The sequence below is a fragment of the Tachypleus tridentatus genome, unplaced genomic scaffold (assembly GCF_004210375.1).
Source record: "Tachypleus tridentatus isolate NWPU-2018 unplaced genomic scaffold, ASM421037v1 Hic_cluster_2, whole genome shotgun sequence".
In the NCBI taxonomy this organism is placed as follows: Eukaryota; Metazoa; Arthropoda; class Merostomata; order Xiphosura; family Limulidae; genus Tachypleus; species Tachypleus tridentatus.
This window is the reverse complement of record NW_027467782.1, coordinates 51,487,569-51,504,242: the sequence shown is the minus strand read 5'-3', so window position 1 is coordinate 51,504,242 and position 16,674 is coordinate 51,487,569. Positions and strand designations below refer to the sequence as shown.

The following is a 16,674-nucleotide window of genomic DNA, read 5'->3' as shown; positions in this document are numbered from 1 at the left end:
TTTGTCCAATAGTAAAAAACACATCATATATAATAAGGAAGATAAGTTTGTCCAATAGTAACCAACACATCATACATATTAAGAAAGGTAAGTTCGTCCAATAGTAACCAACACATCATAAATAGTAAGGAAGATAAGTTTGTTCAATAGGAACCAACATATCACACATGATAAGGGAATGAAAGTTTATCCAATAGAAACCAACACATCAGACATAGTAAGGAAGACAAGTTTGTCCAATAGTAGCCAACACATCAATCAGACATAGTAAGGAAGATAAGTTCGTCCAATAGTAACAAACACATCATACATAATAAGGAAGATAAGTTTGTCCAATAGTAACCAACACATCATACATAATAAGGAAGATAAGTTTGTCCAATAGTAACCAACACATCATACATAATAAGAAAGATAAGTTTGTCCAATAGTAACCAACACGTCAGACATAGCAAGGAAGATAAGTTTGTCCAATAGTAACCAACACATCATACATAATAAGGAAGATAAGTTTGTCTAATAGTAACCAACACATCATACATAATAAGGAAGATAAGTTTGTCCAATAGTAACCAAACACATCATACATAATAAGGAAGATAAGTTTGTCCAATAGTAACCAACACATCATACATAGTAAGGAAGATAAGTTTGTCCAATAGTAACCAACACATCATACATAATAAGAAAGATAAGTTTGTCCAATAGTAACCAACACATCATACATAATAAGGAAGATAAGTTTGTCCAATAGTAACCAACACATCATACATAGTAAGGAAGATAAGTTTGTCCAATAGTAACCAACACATCATACATAATAAGGAAGATAAGTTTGTCCAATAGTAACCAACACATCATACATAGTAAGGAAGATAAGTTTGTCCAATAGTAACCAACACATCATACATAGTAAGGAAGATAAGTTTGTCCAATAGTAACCAACACATCATACATAGTAAGGAAGATAAGTTTGTCCAATAGTAACCAACACATCATACATAGTAAGGAAGATAAGTTTGTCCAATAGTAACCAACACATCACACATAATAAGGAAGATAAGTTTGTCCAATAGTAACCAACACATCATAAATAGTAAGGAAGATAAGTTTGTCCAATAGTAACCAACACATCATACATAGTAAGGAAGATAAGTTTGTCCAATAGTAACCAACACATCATACATAATAAGGAAGATAAGTTTGTCCAATAGTAACCAACACATCATAGTAACCAATAATAAGGAAGATAAGTTTGTCCAATAGTAACCAACACATCATATATAATAAGGAAGATAAGTTTGTCCAATAGTAACCAACACATCATACATATTAAGAAAGATAAGTTTGTCCAATAGTAACCAACACATCATAAATAGTAAGGAAGATAAGTTTGTTCAATAGTAACCAACACATCATACATAGTAAGGAAGATAAGTTTGTCTAATAGTAACCAACACATCATACATAATAAGGAAGATAAGTTTGTTCAATAGGAACCAACATATCAGACATGATAAGGAAAGAAAGTTTGTCCAATAGAAACCAACACATCATACATAATAAGAAAGATAAGTTTGTCCAATAGGAACCAACACATCACACATAATAAGGAAGGTAAGTTTGTCCAATAGTAACCAACACATCATACATAGTAAGGAAGATAAGTTTGTCCAATAGTAACCAACACATCATACATAATAAGGAAGATAAGTTTGTCCAATAGTAACCAACACATCATACATAATAAGGAAGATAAGTTTGTCCAATAGTAACCAACACATCATACATAGTAAGGAAGATAAGTTTGTCCAATAGTAACCAACACATCATACATAGTAAGGAAGATAAGTTTGTCCAATAGTAACCAACACATCATACATAGTAAGGAAGATAAGTTTGTCCAATAGTAACCAACACATCATACATAGTAAGGAAGATAAGTTTGTCTAATAGTAACCAACACATCATACATAGTAAGGAAGATAAGTTTGTCCAATAGTAACCAACACATCATACATAATAAGGAAGATAAGTTTGTCCAATAGTAACCAACACATCATACATAATAAGAAAGATAAGTTTGTCCAATAGTAACCAACACATCACACATAATAAGAAAGATAAGTTTGTCCAATAGTAACCAACACATCATACATAATAAGGAAGATAAGTTTGTCCAATAGTAACCAACACATCATACATAGTAAGGAAGATAAGTTTGTCCAATAGTAACCAACACATCACACATAATAAGGAAGATAAGTTTGTCCAATAGTAACCAACACATCATAAATAATAAGGAAGATACGTTTGTCCAATAGTAAAAAACACATCATATATAATAAGGAAGATAAGTTTGTCCAATAGTAACAAACACATTATACATAATAAGGAAGATAAGTTTATCCAATAGTAACCAACACATCACACATATTAAGAAAGGTAAGTTCGTCCAATAGTAACCAACACATCATAAATAGTAAGGAAGATAAGTTTGTTCAATAGGAACCAACACATCATACATAGTAAGGAAGATAAGTTTGTCTAATAGTAACCAACACATCATACATAATAAGGAAGATAAATTTGTTCTATAGGAACCAACATATCACACATGATAAGGGAATGAAAGTTTATCCAATAGAAACCAACACATCATACATAATAAGAAAGGTAAGTTCGTCCAATAGTAACCAACACATCACACATATTAAGAAAGGTAAGTTCGTCCAATAGAACCACCACATCACACATAATAAGAAAGGTAAGTTCGTCCAATACGAACCAACACATCACACATAATAAGGAAAATAAGTTTGTCCAATAGTAACCAACACATCATAAATAGTAAGGAAGATAAGTTTGTCCAATAGTAACCAACACATCATACATAGTAAGGAAGATAAGTTTGTACAATAGTAACCAACACATCACACATAATAAGGAAGATAAGTTTGTCCAATAGTAACCAACACATCATAAATAATAAGGAAGATAAGTTTGTCCAATAGTAAAAAACACATCATACATAATAAGGAAGATAAGTTTGTCCAATAGTAACCAACACATCATACATATTAAGAAAGGTAAGTTTGTCCAATAGTAACCAACACATCATAAATAGTAAGGAAGATAAGTTTGTTCAATAGGAACCAACATATCACACATGATAAGGGAATGAAAGTTTATCGAATAGAAACCAACACATCAGACATAGTAAGGAAGATAAGTTTGTCCAATAGTAACCAACACATCATCACACATAATAAGAAAGGTAAGTTTGTCCAATAGTAACCAACACATCACACATAATAAGAAAGATAAGTTTGTCCAATAGTAACAAACACATCACACATAATAAGAAAGATAAGTTTGTCCAATAGTAACCAACACATCACACATATTAAGGAAGATAAGTTTGTCCAATAGTAACCAACACATCATACATAGTAAGGAAGATAAGTTTGCCCAATAGTAACAAACACATCATACATAGTAAGGAAGATAAGTTTGTCCAATAGTAACCAACACATCATACATAATAAGGAAGATAAGTTTGCCCAATAGTAACAAACACATCATACATAGTAAGGAAGATAAGTTTGTCCAATAGTAACCAACACATCATACATAATAAGAAAGATAAGTTTGTCCAATAGTAACCAACACATCATACATAATAAGGAAGATAAGTTTGTCCAATAGTAACCAACACATCATACATAATAAGGAAGATAAGTTTGTCCAATAGTAACCAACACATCATACATAATAAGGAAGATAAGTTTGTCCAATAGTAACCAACACATCATACATAATAAGAAAGATAAGCTTGTCTAATAGTAACCAACACATCATACATAATAAGGAAGATAAGTTTGTCCAATAGTAACCAACACATCATACATAATAAGGAAGATAAGTTTGTCCAATAGTAACCAACACATCATACATAATAAGGAAGATAAGTTTGTCCAATAGTAACCAACACATCACACATAATAAGAAAGATAAGTTTGTCCAATAGTAACCAACACATCATACATAATAAGAAAGATAAGTTTGTCCAATAGTAACCAACACATCATACATAATAAGGAAGATAAGTTTGTCTAATAGTAACCAACACATCATACATAGTAAGGAAGATAAGTTTGTCCAATAGTAACCAACACATCATACATAGTAAGGAAGATAAGTTTGTCCAATAGTAACCAACACATCATACATAATAAGGAAGATAAGTTTGTCCAATAGTAACCAACACATCATACATAATAAGGAAGATAAGTTTGTCCAATAGTAACCAACACATCATACATAATAAGGAAGATAAGTTTGTCCAATAGTAACCAACACATCACACATAATAAGGAAGATAAGTTTGTCCAATAGTAACCAACACATCATAAATAGTAAGGAAGATAAGTTTGTCCAATAGTAACCAACACATCATACATAGTAAGGAAGATAAGTTTGTCCAATAGTAACCAACACATCACACATAATAAGAAAGATAAGTTTGTCCAATAGTAACCAACACATCACACATAATAAGAAAGATAAGTTTGTCCAATAGTAACCAACACATCATACATAATAAGAAAGATAAGTTTGTCCAATAGTAACCAACACATCATACATAATAAGGAAGATAAGTTTGTCCAATAGTAACCAACACATCATACATAATAAGGAAGATAAGTTTGTCCAATAGTAACCAACACATCACACATATTAAGAAAGATAAGTTTGTCCAATAGTAACCAACACATCATAAATAGTAAGGAAGATAAGTTTGTCCAATAGTAACCAACACATCATACATAGAAAGGAAGATATGTTTGTCCAATAGTAACCAACACATCATACATAGTAAGGAAGATAAGTTTGTCCAATAGTAACCAACACATCACACATAATAAGGAAGATAAGTTTGTCCAATAGTAACCAACACATCACACATAATAAGAAAGGTAAGTTTGTCCAATAGTAACCAACACATCACACATAATAAGAAAGATAAGTTTGTCCAATAGTAACCAACACATCATACATAGTAAGGAAGATAAGTTTGTCCAATAGTAACCAACACATCATACATATATAAGGAAGATAAGTTTGTCCAATAGTAACCAACACATCATACATAGTAAGGAAGATAAGTTTGTCCAATAGTAACCAACACATCATACATAATAAGGAAGATAAGTTTGTCCAATAGTAACCAACACATCATACATAATAAGGAAGATAAGTTTGTCCAATAGTAACCAACACATCATACATAGTAAGTTTGTCCAAGATAACCAATAGTAACCAACACATCATACATAAAGGAAGATAAGTTTGTCCAATAGTAACCAACACATCATACATAGTAAGGAAGATAAGTTTGTCCAATAGTAACCAACACATCATACATAGTAAGGAAGATAAGTTTGTCCAATAGTAACCAACACATCATACATAGTAAGGAAGATAAGTTTGTCCAATAGTAACCAACACATCATACATAATAAGGAAGATAAGTTTGTCCAATAGTAACCAACACATCATATATAATAAGGAAGATAAGTTTGTCATAATAAGGAAGATAAGTTTGTCCAATAGTAACCAACACATCATACATAATAAGGAAGATAAGTTTGTCCAATAGTAACCAACACATCACATATAGTAAGAAAGGTAAGTTTGTCCAATAGTAACCAACACATCATAAATAGTAAGGAAGATAAGTTTGTTCAATAGGAACCAACACATCACACATAATAAGGAAGATAAGTTTGTCCAATAGAAACCAACACATCAGACATAATAAGAAAGGTAAGTTTGTCCAATAGAACCAACACATCACACATATTAAGAAAGGTAAGTTTGTCCAATAGTAACCAACACATCATCATACATAGTAAGGAAGATAAGTTTGTCCAATAGTAACCAACACATCATACATAGTAAGGAAGATAAGTTTGTCCAATAGTAACCAACACATCATACATAGTAAGGAAGATAAGTTTGTCCAATAGTAACAAACACATCATACATAGTAAGGAAGATAAGTTTGTCCAATAGTAACCAACACATCATACATAATAAGGAAGATAAGTTTGTCCAATAGTAACCAACACATCATACATAATAAGAAAGATAAGTTTGTCCAATAGTAACCAACACATCATACATAATAAGGAAGATAAGTTTGTCCAATAGTAACCAACACATCATACATAATAAGGAAGATAAGTTTGTCCAATAGTAACCAACACATCATACATAATAAGGAAGATAAGTTTGTCCAATAGTAACCAACACATCATACATAGTAAGAAAGATAAGTTTGTCCAATAGTAACCAACACATCATACATAGTAAGGAAGATAAGTTTGTCTAATAGTAACCAACACATCATACATAATAAGGAAGATAAGTTTGTTCAATAGTAACCAACACATCATACATAATAAGGAAGATAAGTTTGTCCAATAGTAAAAAACACATCATACATAATAAGGAAGATAAGTTTGTCCAATAGTAACCAACACATCACAAATAATAAGAAAGATAAGTTTGTCCAATAGTAACCAACACATCACACATAATAAGAAAGATAAGTTCGTCCAATAGTAACCAACACATCACACATAATAAGAAAGGTAAGTTCGTCCAATAGTAACCAACACATCACACATAATAAGGAAGATAAGTTTGTCCAATAGTAACCAACACATCATAAATAGTAAGGAAGATAAGTTTGTCCAATAGTAACCAACACATCATACATAGTAAGGAAGATAAGTTTGTCCAATAGTAACCAACACATCAGACATAATAAGGAAGATAAGTTTGTCCAATAGTAACCAACACATCATAAATAATAAGGAAGATAAGTTTGTCCAATAGTAAAAAACACATCATATATAATAAGGAAGATAAGTTTGTCCAATAGTAACAAACACATCATACATAATAAGGAAGATAAGTTTGTCCAATAGTAACCAACACATCACACATATTAAGAAAGATAAATTCGTCCAATAGTAACCAACACATCATAAATAGTAAGGAAGATAAGTTTGTTCAATAGGAACCAACACATCATACATAGTAAGGAAGATAAGTTTGTCCAATAGTAACCAACACATCACATATATAAGGAAGATAAGTTTGTCCAATAGTAACCAACACATCACACATAATAAGAAAGGTAAGTTCGTCCAATAGAACCAACACATCACACATAATAAGAAAGGTAAGTTCGTCCAATAGAACCAATAGTAACCACACATCACACATAATAAGAAAGATAAGTTTGTCCAATAGTAACCAACACATCATAAATAGTAAGGAAGATAAGTTTGTCCAATAGTAACAACACATCATACATAATAAGAAAGATAAGTTTGTCCAATAGTAACCAACACATCATACATAATAAGGAAGATAAGTTTGTCCAATAGTAACCAACACATCATACATAAAGTAAGAAAGATAAGTTTGTCCAATAGTAACCAACACATCAGACATAATAAGGAAGATAAGTTTGTCCAATAGTAACCAACACATCATACATAATAAGGAAGATAAGTTTGTCCAATAGTAACCAACACATCATACATAGTAAGGAAGATAAGTTTGTCCAATAGTAACCAACACATCATACATAGTAAGGAAGATAAGTTTGTCCAATAGTAACCAACACATCATAATAATAAGGAAGATAAGTTTGTCCAATAGTAACCAACACATCATACATAGTAAGGAAGATAAGTTTGTCCAATAGTAACCAACACATCATACATAGTAAGGAAGATAAGTTTGTCCAATAGTAACCAACACATCATACATAGTAAGGAAGATAAGTTTGTCCAATAGTAACCAACACATCATACATAGTAAGGAAGATAAGTTTGTCCAATAGTAACCAACACATCATACATAGTAAGGAAGATAAGTTTGTCCAATAGTAACCAAACACATCATACATAATAAGGAAGATAAGTTTGTCCAATAGTAACCAACACATCATACATAATAAGGAAGATAAGTTTGTTCCCAACATATCACACATGATAAGGAAGAAAGTTTGTCCAATAGAAAGGAAGATAAGTTTGTCCAATAGTAACCAACACATCACACATAATAAGAAAGATAAGTTTGTCCAATAGGAACCAACACATCACACATAATAAGAAAGATAAGTTCGTCCAATAGAACCAACACATCACACATAATAAGGAAGATAAGTTTGTCCAATAGTAACCAACACATCAGACATAATAAGGAAGATAAGTTTGTCCAATAGTAACCAACACATCATAAATAATAAGGAAGATAAGTTTGTCCAATAGTAAAAAACACATCATATATAATAAGGAAGATAAGTTTGTCCAATAGTAACAAACACATCATACATAATAAGGAAGATAAGTTTGTCCAATAGTAACCAACACATCACACATATTAAGAAAGATAAGTTCGTCCAATAGTAACCAACACATCATAAATAGTAAGGAAGATAAGTTTGTTCAATAGGAACCAACACATCATACATAGTAAGGAAGATAAGTTTGTCCAATAGAAACCAACACATCATACATAGTAAGGAAGATAAGTTTGTCTAATAGTAACCAACACATCATACATAATAAGGAAGATAAATTTGTTCAATAGGAACCAACATATCACACATGATAAGGAATGAAAGTTTATCCAATAGAAACCAACACATCACACATAATAAGAAAGATAAGTTCGTCCAATAGTAACCAACACATCACACATAATAAGAAAGATAAGTTTGTCCAATAGTAACCAACACATCACACATAATAAGGAAGATAAGTTTGTCCAATAGTAACCAACACATCAGACATAATAAGGAAGATAAGTTTGTCCAATAGTAACCAACACATCATAAATAATAAGGAAGATAAGTTTGTCCAATAGTAAAAAACACATCATACATAATAAGGAAGATAAGTTTGTCCAATAGTAACCAACACATCATACATAATAAGGAAGATAAATCATAAATAGTAAGGAAGATATTTGTTTGTTCAATAGGAAAGATAACAATATCACACATGATAAGGAAGATAAGTTTATCCAATAGAAACCAACACATCATACATAGTAAGGAAGATAAGTTTGTCCAATAGTAACCAACACATCATCAGACATAGTAAGGAAGATAAGTTTGTCCAATAGTAACCAACACATCACACATAATAAGAAAGATAAGTTTGTCCAATAGTAACCAACACATCACACATAATAAGAAAGGTAAGTTCGTCCAATAGTAACCAACACATCACACATATAAGGAAGATAAGTTTGTCCAATAGTAACCAACACATCATACATAATAAGGAAGATAAGTTTGTCCAATAGTAACCAACACATCATACATAATAAGGAAGATAAGTTTGTCCAATAGTAACCAACACATCATACATAATAAGGAAGATAAGTTTGTCCAATAGTAACCAACACATCATACATAATAAGGAAGATAAGTTTGTCTAATAGTAACCAACACATCATACATAATAAGGAAGATAAGTTTGTCCAATAGTAACCAACACATCATACATAGTAAGGAAGATAAGTTTATCCAATAGTAACCAACACATCATACATAGTAAGGAAGATAAGTTTGTCCAATAGTAACCAAACACATCATACATAATAAGGAAGATAAGTTTGTCCAATAGTAACCAACACATCATACATAGTAAGGAAGATAAGTTTGTCCAATAGTAACCAACACATCATACATAATAAGGAAGATAAGTTTGTCCAATAGTAACCAACACATCATACATAATAAGAAAGATAAGTTTGTCCAATAGTAACCAACACATCATACATAATAAGGAAGATAAGTTTGTCCAATAGTAACCAACACATCATACATAGTAAGGAAGATAAGTTTGTCCAATAGTAACCAACACATCATACATAGTAAGGAAGATAAGTTTGTCCAATAGTAACAAACACATCATACATAATAAGGAAGATAAGTTTGTCCAATAGTAACCAACACATCATACATAATAAGGAAGATAAGTTTGTCCAATAGTAACCAACACATCATACATAATAAGGAAGATAAGTTTGTCCAATAGTAACCAACACATCATACATAATAAGGAAGATAAGTTTGTCCAATAGTAACCAACACATCATACATAATAAGGAAGATAAGTTTGTCCAATAGTAACCAACACATCATACATAATAAGGAAGATAAATTTATCCAATAGTAACCAACACATCATACATAGTAAGGAAGATAAGTTTATCCAATAGTAACCAACACATCATACATAGTAAGGAAGATAAATTTGTCCAATAGTAACCAACACATCATACATAATAAGAAGATAAGTTTGTCCAATAGTAACCAACACATCATACATAATAAGGAAGATAAGTTTATCCAATAGTAACCAACACATCATACATAGTAAGGAAGATAAGTTTGTCCAATAGTAACAAACACATCATACATAGTAAGGAAGATAAGTTTGCCCAATAGTAACAAACACATCATACATAATAAGGAAGATAAGTTTGTCTAATAGTAACCAACACATCATACATAGTAAGGAAGATAAGTTTGTCTAATAGTAACCAACACATCATACATAGTAAGGAAGGTAAGTTTCTCCAATACGAACGTATAAATCACACAAAACAAGGGAAGGTAAGTATGTGGAACAGGAACCATCACATCAAATACAATACGAAAGGTAAGCTTTTCCAATGTGAACGAACGCAACAGACATAATAAAGAAAATAAGTATGTCGAATAGGAACCAACACAAAATTACACCTATTAACAGCCTCGAGGTGGACTCTATCTAAAATCACACAAACTAACAGCCACGTACTAACAGCACAATAATATTTTTCAATTCATGTTTGAACTCATATTAATAATATTTAATTAATATCATTTAAAACATAATTATCAAACCAAACCGTAAATCTGGATCACTTGACAATTTCTCCATTATTGTCTGATAAGGTAGGCCCAACACCCGGTCGATGACATGAATTATACCGTTTGTTGCACCAATGTCAGCTTCTACAACACTAGCGTTCACCCCGCCAGCTTCTACTGTTAAAGCTGAAACAAAATAAATAAAAACGAAAGTCTTTTCCAGATAATATATATCAAGAAATCTTAGGAAAATATCACACTTTTATAACAATGAAACTGAGAGAGTTCGTCTGATAGAGTGGACATCTCACATCTTTAGAAAAGTGAAAAATAGTAGTAGTATATTAGAATTGAACAATTAATACTGTAAGACAATGAAACTTAATATGGTAGAGTGAGCAACTCACACCTTCAAAACAGTAAAAAATAGTGTTAGACTGATAGAGTTCACAGATTAATACTGTAAGACAATAAAACTTAATATGTTAGAGTGGGCAACTCGCACCTTGAAAACAGTAAAAAATAGTGTTAGACTGATAGAGTTCACAGATTAATACTGTAAGACAGTGAAACTTAATATGTTAGAGTGGGCAACTCACACATTCAGAACAGTAAAAAATAGTGTTAGACTGATAGAGTTCACAGATTAATACTGTAAGACAATGAAACTTAATATGTTAGAGTGGGCAACTCACACCTTCAAAACAGTAAAAAATAGTGTTAGACTGATAGAGTTCACAGATTAATACTGTAAGACAGTGAAACTTAATATGTTAGAGTGGGCAACTCACACCTTGAAATAAGTAAAAAATAGTGTCAGACTGATAGAGTTCACAGATTAATACTGTAAGACAATGAAACTTAATATGTTAGAGTGGGCAACTCAGACCTTCAAAACAATAAAAAATAGTGTTAGACTAATAGAGTTCACAGATTAATACTGTAAGACATTGAAACTTAATATGTTAGAGTGGGCAACTCACACCTTCAAAACAGTAAAAAATAGTGTTAGACTAATAGAGTTCACAGATTAATACTGTAAGACATTGAAACTTAATATGTTAGAGTGGGCAACTCACACCTTCAAAACAGTAAAAATAGTGTTAGACTGATAGAGTTCACAGATTAATACTGTAAGACAATGAAACTTAATATGTTAGAGTGGGCAACTCACACCTTGAAATAAGTAAAAAATAGTGTCAGACTGATAGAGTTCACAGATTAATACTGTAAGACAATGAAACTTAATATGTTAGAGTGGGCAACTCAGACCTTCAAAACAATAAAAAATAGTGTTAGACTAATAGAGTTCACAGATTAATACTGTAAGACATTGAAACTTAATATGTTAGAGTGGGCAACTCACACCTTCAAAACAGTAAAAAATAGTGTTAGACTGATAGAGTTCACAGATTAATACTGTAAGATATTGAAACTTAATATGTTAGAGTGGGCAACTCACACCTTCAAAACAGTAAAAAATAGTGTTAGACTAATAGAGTTCACAGATTAATACTGTAAGACATTGAAACTTAATATGTTAGAGTGGGCAACTCACACCTTCAAAACAGTAAAAAATAGTGTTAGACTAATAGAGTTCACAGATTAATACTGTAAGACATTTAAACTTAATATGTTACAGTGGGCAACTCACACCTTCAAAACAGTAAAAAATAGTGTTAGACTAATAGAGTTCACAGATTAATACTGTAAGACAATGAAACTTAATATGTTAGAGTGGGCAACTCACACCTTCAAAACAGTAAAAGATAGTGTTAGACTGATAGAGTTCACAGATTAATACTGTAAGATATTGAAACTTAATATGTTAGAGTGGGCAACTCACACATTCAGAACAGTGGAAAATATTGTTAAACTGTTATAGTTGATAAATTAAAACTTAAAGACAGTAAAACGTAAACCATTACAGTGGGAAACTCACACCTTCACAACAGTGAAACATGCTATATGTGAGAACGGCTCGTTTGGGTTGAGAAAATTTGTTTATGTAGAGGAGCGAACAACGTTTCAACCTTCTTCGGTCATCGTTAGGTTCACAAAGAAAGGTAACTGATCAATAGCTGACCACATGTTTGAAGGGGGTTGTGTAACTGAGTGTAGGAATGTAGAGGGCGTGGTTAGATGTTCTGAATATATATATTTAAATAGAGGTATAAAGGTGTTCCCTTGTATTGGTGTATTTTGGGCTTGAGTTGTTGTATAAGTAAGGCTTCTTTAATTTTGCGTTTGTTTATGTTTGTTCCTTTATTTAGTATTTGAGTGTTTTCTATGGTTATATTGTGTTTATTTGATTCGCATTGTTCGAAAACGTGTGAAGGTGACTTTTATGTTCTTTGAATCTGGTTTCCATTTTTTACTTGTTTCTCCAATATAGAAGTCGTGGCAGTTATCACATTGTATTTTATAAATAATGTTGGTGTGGTGTTTGTCAGTGTAGTTTTACATAGTATAGACCTCAGTTTTGTGCCTGGTTTTTGAATAAATTTGGTATTAACTGGAATGTCATATTTTGTTACTAGTGTTTGCCAAATGTTGGTTATTTGTCTGCTGATGTCAGGAATATATGGAATACAGCAGTATATGGTTTTGTGATTTTTTTTGATTCATGAGATATATTTACTTTTGTTGGTTGATTTTGCTTTCTGCCTAGGTGTGTGCGTATAATGTTTTCTACGGTTTGTGGAGGAAACTTATTGATGTTGATGAAGTATTGTTTTATTTTGTCTAATTCATTCTTAATTTTATCTGGTATATCATAAACAAAGAGCAGTATAATGAAATTTTAAAAGATAGACACTAAATCTTTGAATCGTGCACAGTAAAATATACCAGGATGGATATGATAAATATATTAACTACCAAATAACATTAATATTTCTTTCATTGCGACTTATACTAACGTAACATAATTCATGGATATTACATGAGTTTCTTTTCAATTCTTTTTGATGACACAAATAAAATTACAGTTTATTTTGAAGTAATGTTTAGATAATACTTTAAAAAATATTAATCACGTTTGAAATATTGTACTGAATAATTTTATATCTTAAAAGTGGTTGAATTTGAACTTAAGCACAAAGCTACGAAATAGGCTATCTGTGTTATGTCAACCACGGGTATCAAAAATCAACTTTTAATGTCGAAAGTAAGCAGATATGCGCTATGCCAAGGGGAGACGGACCTTGTATAATGTATAGTAAAGTATGGTAAATAAAAATCGTATTATTTTTTAAAAACAATAATTAAAGCATAGTCAATAGTAATCGAGTGATTGTTTACATAACGTTATTAAACTATAGTCAGTAGTAATCGTGTGATTGTTTATACAACGTTATTAAACTATAGTCAGTAGTAATCGTGTGATTGTTTATACAACGTTATTAAACTATAGTCAGTAGTAATCGTGTGATTGTTTATACAACGTTATTAAACTATAGTCAGTAGTAATCGTATGATTGTTTATACAACGTTATTAAACTAGAGTCAGTAGTAATCGTGTGATTGTTTATACAACGTTATTAAACTATAGTCAGTAGTAATCGTGTGATTGTTTATACAACGTTATTAAACTATAATCAGTAGTAATCGTATGATTGTTTATACGACGTTATTAAACTATAGTCAGTAGTAATCGTATGATTGTTTATACAACGTTATTAAACTATAGTCAGTAGTAATCGTGTGATTGTTTATACAACGTTATTAAACTAGAGTCAGTAGTAATCGTGTGATTGTTTATACAACGTTATTAAACTATAGTCAGTAGTAATCGTGTGATTGTTTATACAACATTATTAAACTATAGTCAGTAGTAATCGTATGATTGTTTATACAACGTTATTAAACTATAGTCAGTAGTAATCGTGCGATTGTTTATACAACGTTATTAAACTATACTCAGTAGTAATCGTATGATTGTTTATACAACGTTATTAAACTATACTCAGTAGTAATTGTGTGATTGTTTATACAACGTTATTAAACTATAGTCAGTAGTAATCGTGTGATTGTTTATACAACGTTATTAAACTATAGTCAGTAGTAATCGTGTGATTGTTTATACAACGTTATTAAACTATAGTCAGTAGTAATCGTATGATTGTTTATACAACGTTATTAAACTATAGACAGTAGTAATCGTGTAACTGTTTATACAACGTTATTAAACTATAGTCAGTAGTAATCGTATGATTGTTTAAATAACGTTATTAAAGTATGTTCAACAATTTGTGTGATTCTTTGTACAACATTATTAAATTATAGTTAATAGTAATCGTATGATTGTTTATATACTGTTATTAAAATGTAGTCAATAGTAATCGTATGATTGTTTAAATAACACTATTAAAGTATAGTCAATAGTAATTGCGTGATTGTTTATATAACATTAACAGTAATTGTGTCACTGTGTACATGCTGTTATTAAAGTATAGTCAACAGTAATTGTGTCACTGTGTACATACTGTTATTAAAGTATAGTCAACAGTAATTGTGTCACTGTGTACATACTGTTATTAAAGTATAGTCAACAGTAATTGTGTCACTGTGTACATACTGTTATTAAAGTATAGTCAACAGTAATTGTGTCACTGTGTACATACTGTTATTAAAGTATAGTCAACAGTAATTGTGTCACTGTGTACATACTGTTATTAAAGTATAGTCAACAGTAATTGTGTCACTGTGTACATACTGTTATTAAAGTATAGTCAACAGTAATTGTGTCACTGTGTACATACTGTTATTAAAGTATAGTCAACAGTAATTGTGTCACTGTGTACATACTGTTATTAAAGTATAGTCAACAGTAATTGTGTCACTGTGTACATACTGTTATTAAAGTATAGTCAACAGTAATTGTGTCACTGTGTACATACTGTTATTAAAGTATAGTCAACAGTAATTGTGTCACTGTGTACATACTGTTATTAAAGTATAGTCAACAGTAATTGTGTCACTGTGTACATACTGTTATTAAAGTATAGTCAACAGTAATTGTGTCACTGTGTACATACTATTATTAAAGTATAGTCAACAGTAATTGTGTCACTGTGTACATACTGTAATTAAAGTACAGTCAACAGTAATTGTGTCACTGTGTACATACTGTTATTAAGGTATAGTCAACAGTAATTGTGTCACTGTGTACATACTATTATTAAAGTATAGTCAACAGTAATTGTGTCACTGTGTACATACTGTAATTAAAGTACAGTCAACAGTAATTGTGTCACTGTGTACATACTGTTATTAAAGTATAGTCAACAGTAATCAACATATATTTATACGTTTTTATTTAAGTATGGATGATTAATACTCTTCGTACAGTAGCCTGGACATTATCCTTGTTTAAATAGAAATGTGTGAGAACTTGAAGATCGAATAACGTTTTATTCAATCTTAATATTTTCGCCTCTAATGTGGTTTTTACTGTATTTGTCATTCATATAAAAATCACTGATGATCAAAAAATTGAATCTATATATAATAATACTGTCTGTTGTACAAACATGTAAATATTTATCTATATAACTAGAATAATACTCTCAGTTGTATGTCCACGTAACTACTTATCTATGGAAATATAATAATACTGTCTGTTGTATAAACATGTAAATATTTATATATATAACTATAATAATACTCTCAGTTGTATGTCCACGTAACTACTTATCTATGTAAATATAATAATACTG

General features: G+C 30.6%; 1 protein-coding gene across 2 annotated transcripts in view; it reads right to left on the bottom strand.

The window, feature by feature from the left end:
- Positions 1–10,952: 10,952 nt before the first annotated feature.
- Positions 10,953–16,674, bottom strand: part of LOC143242989 (fasciclin-1-like) — a 74,475-nt gene continuing 68,753 nt past the window's right edge. For both annotated transcript variants that reach the window (XM_076486599.1, XM_076486598.1), the window contains exon 10: positions 10,953–11,140. In XM_076486599.1, coding sequence (XP_076342714.1) covers positions 10,968–11,140 — 173 coding nt within the window. In that variant the 3' untranslated portion in view covers positions 10,953–10,967. The remainder of the gene's footprint in view (positions 11,141–16,674) is intronic.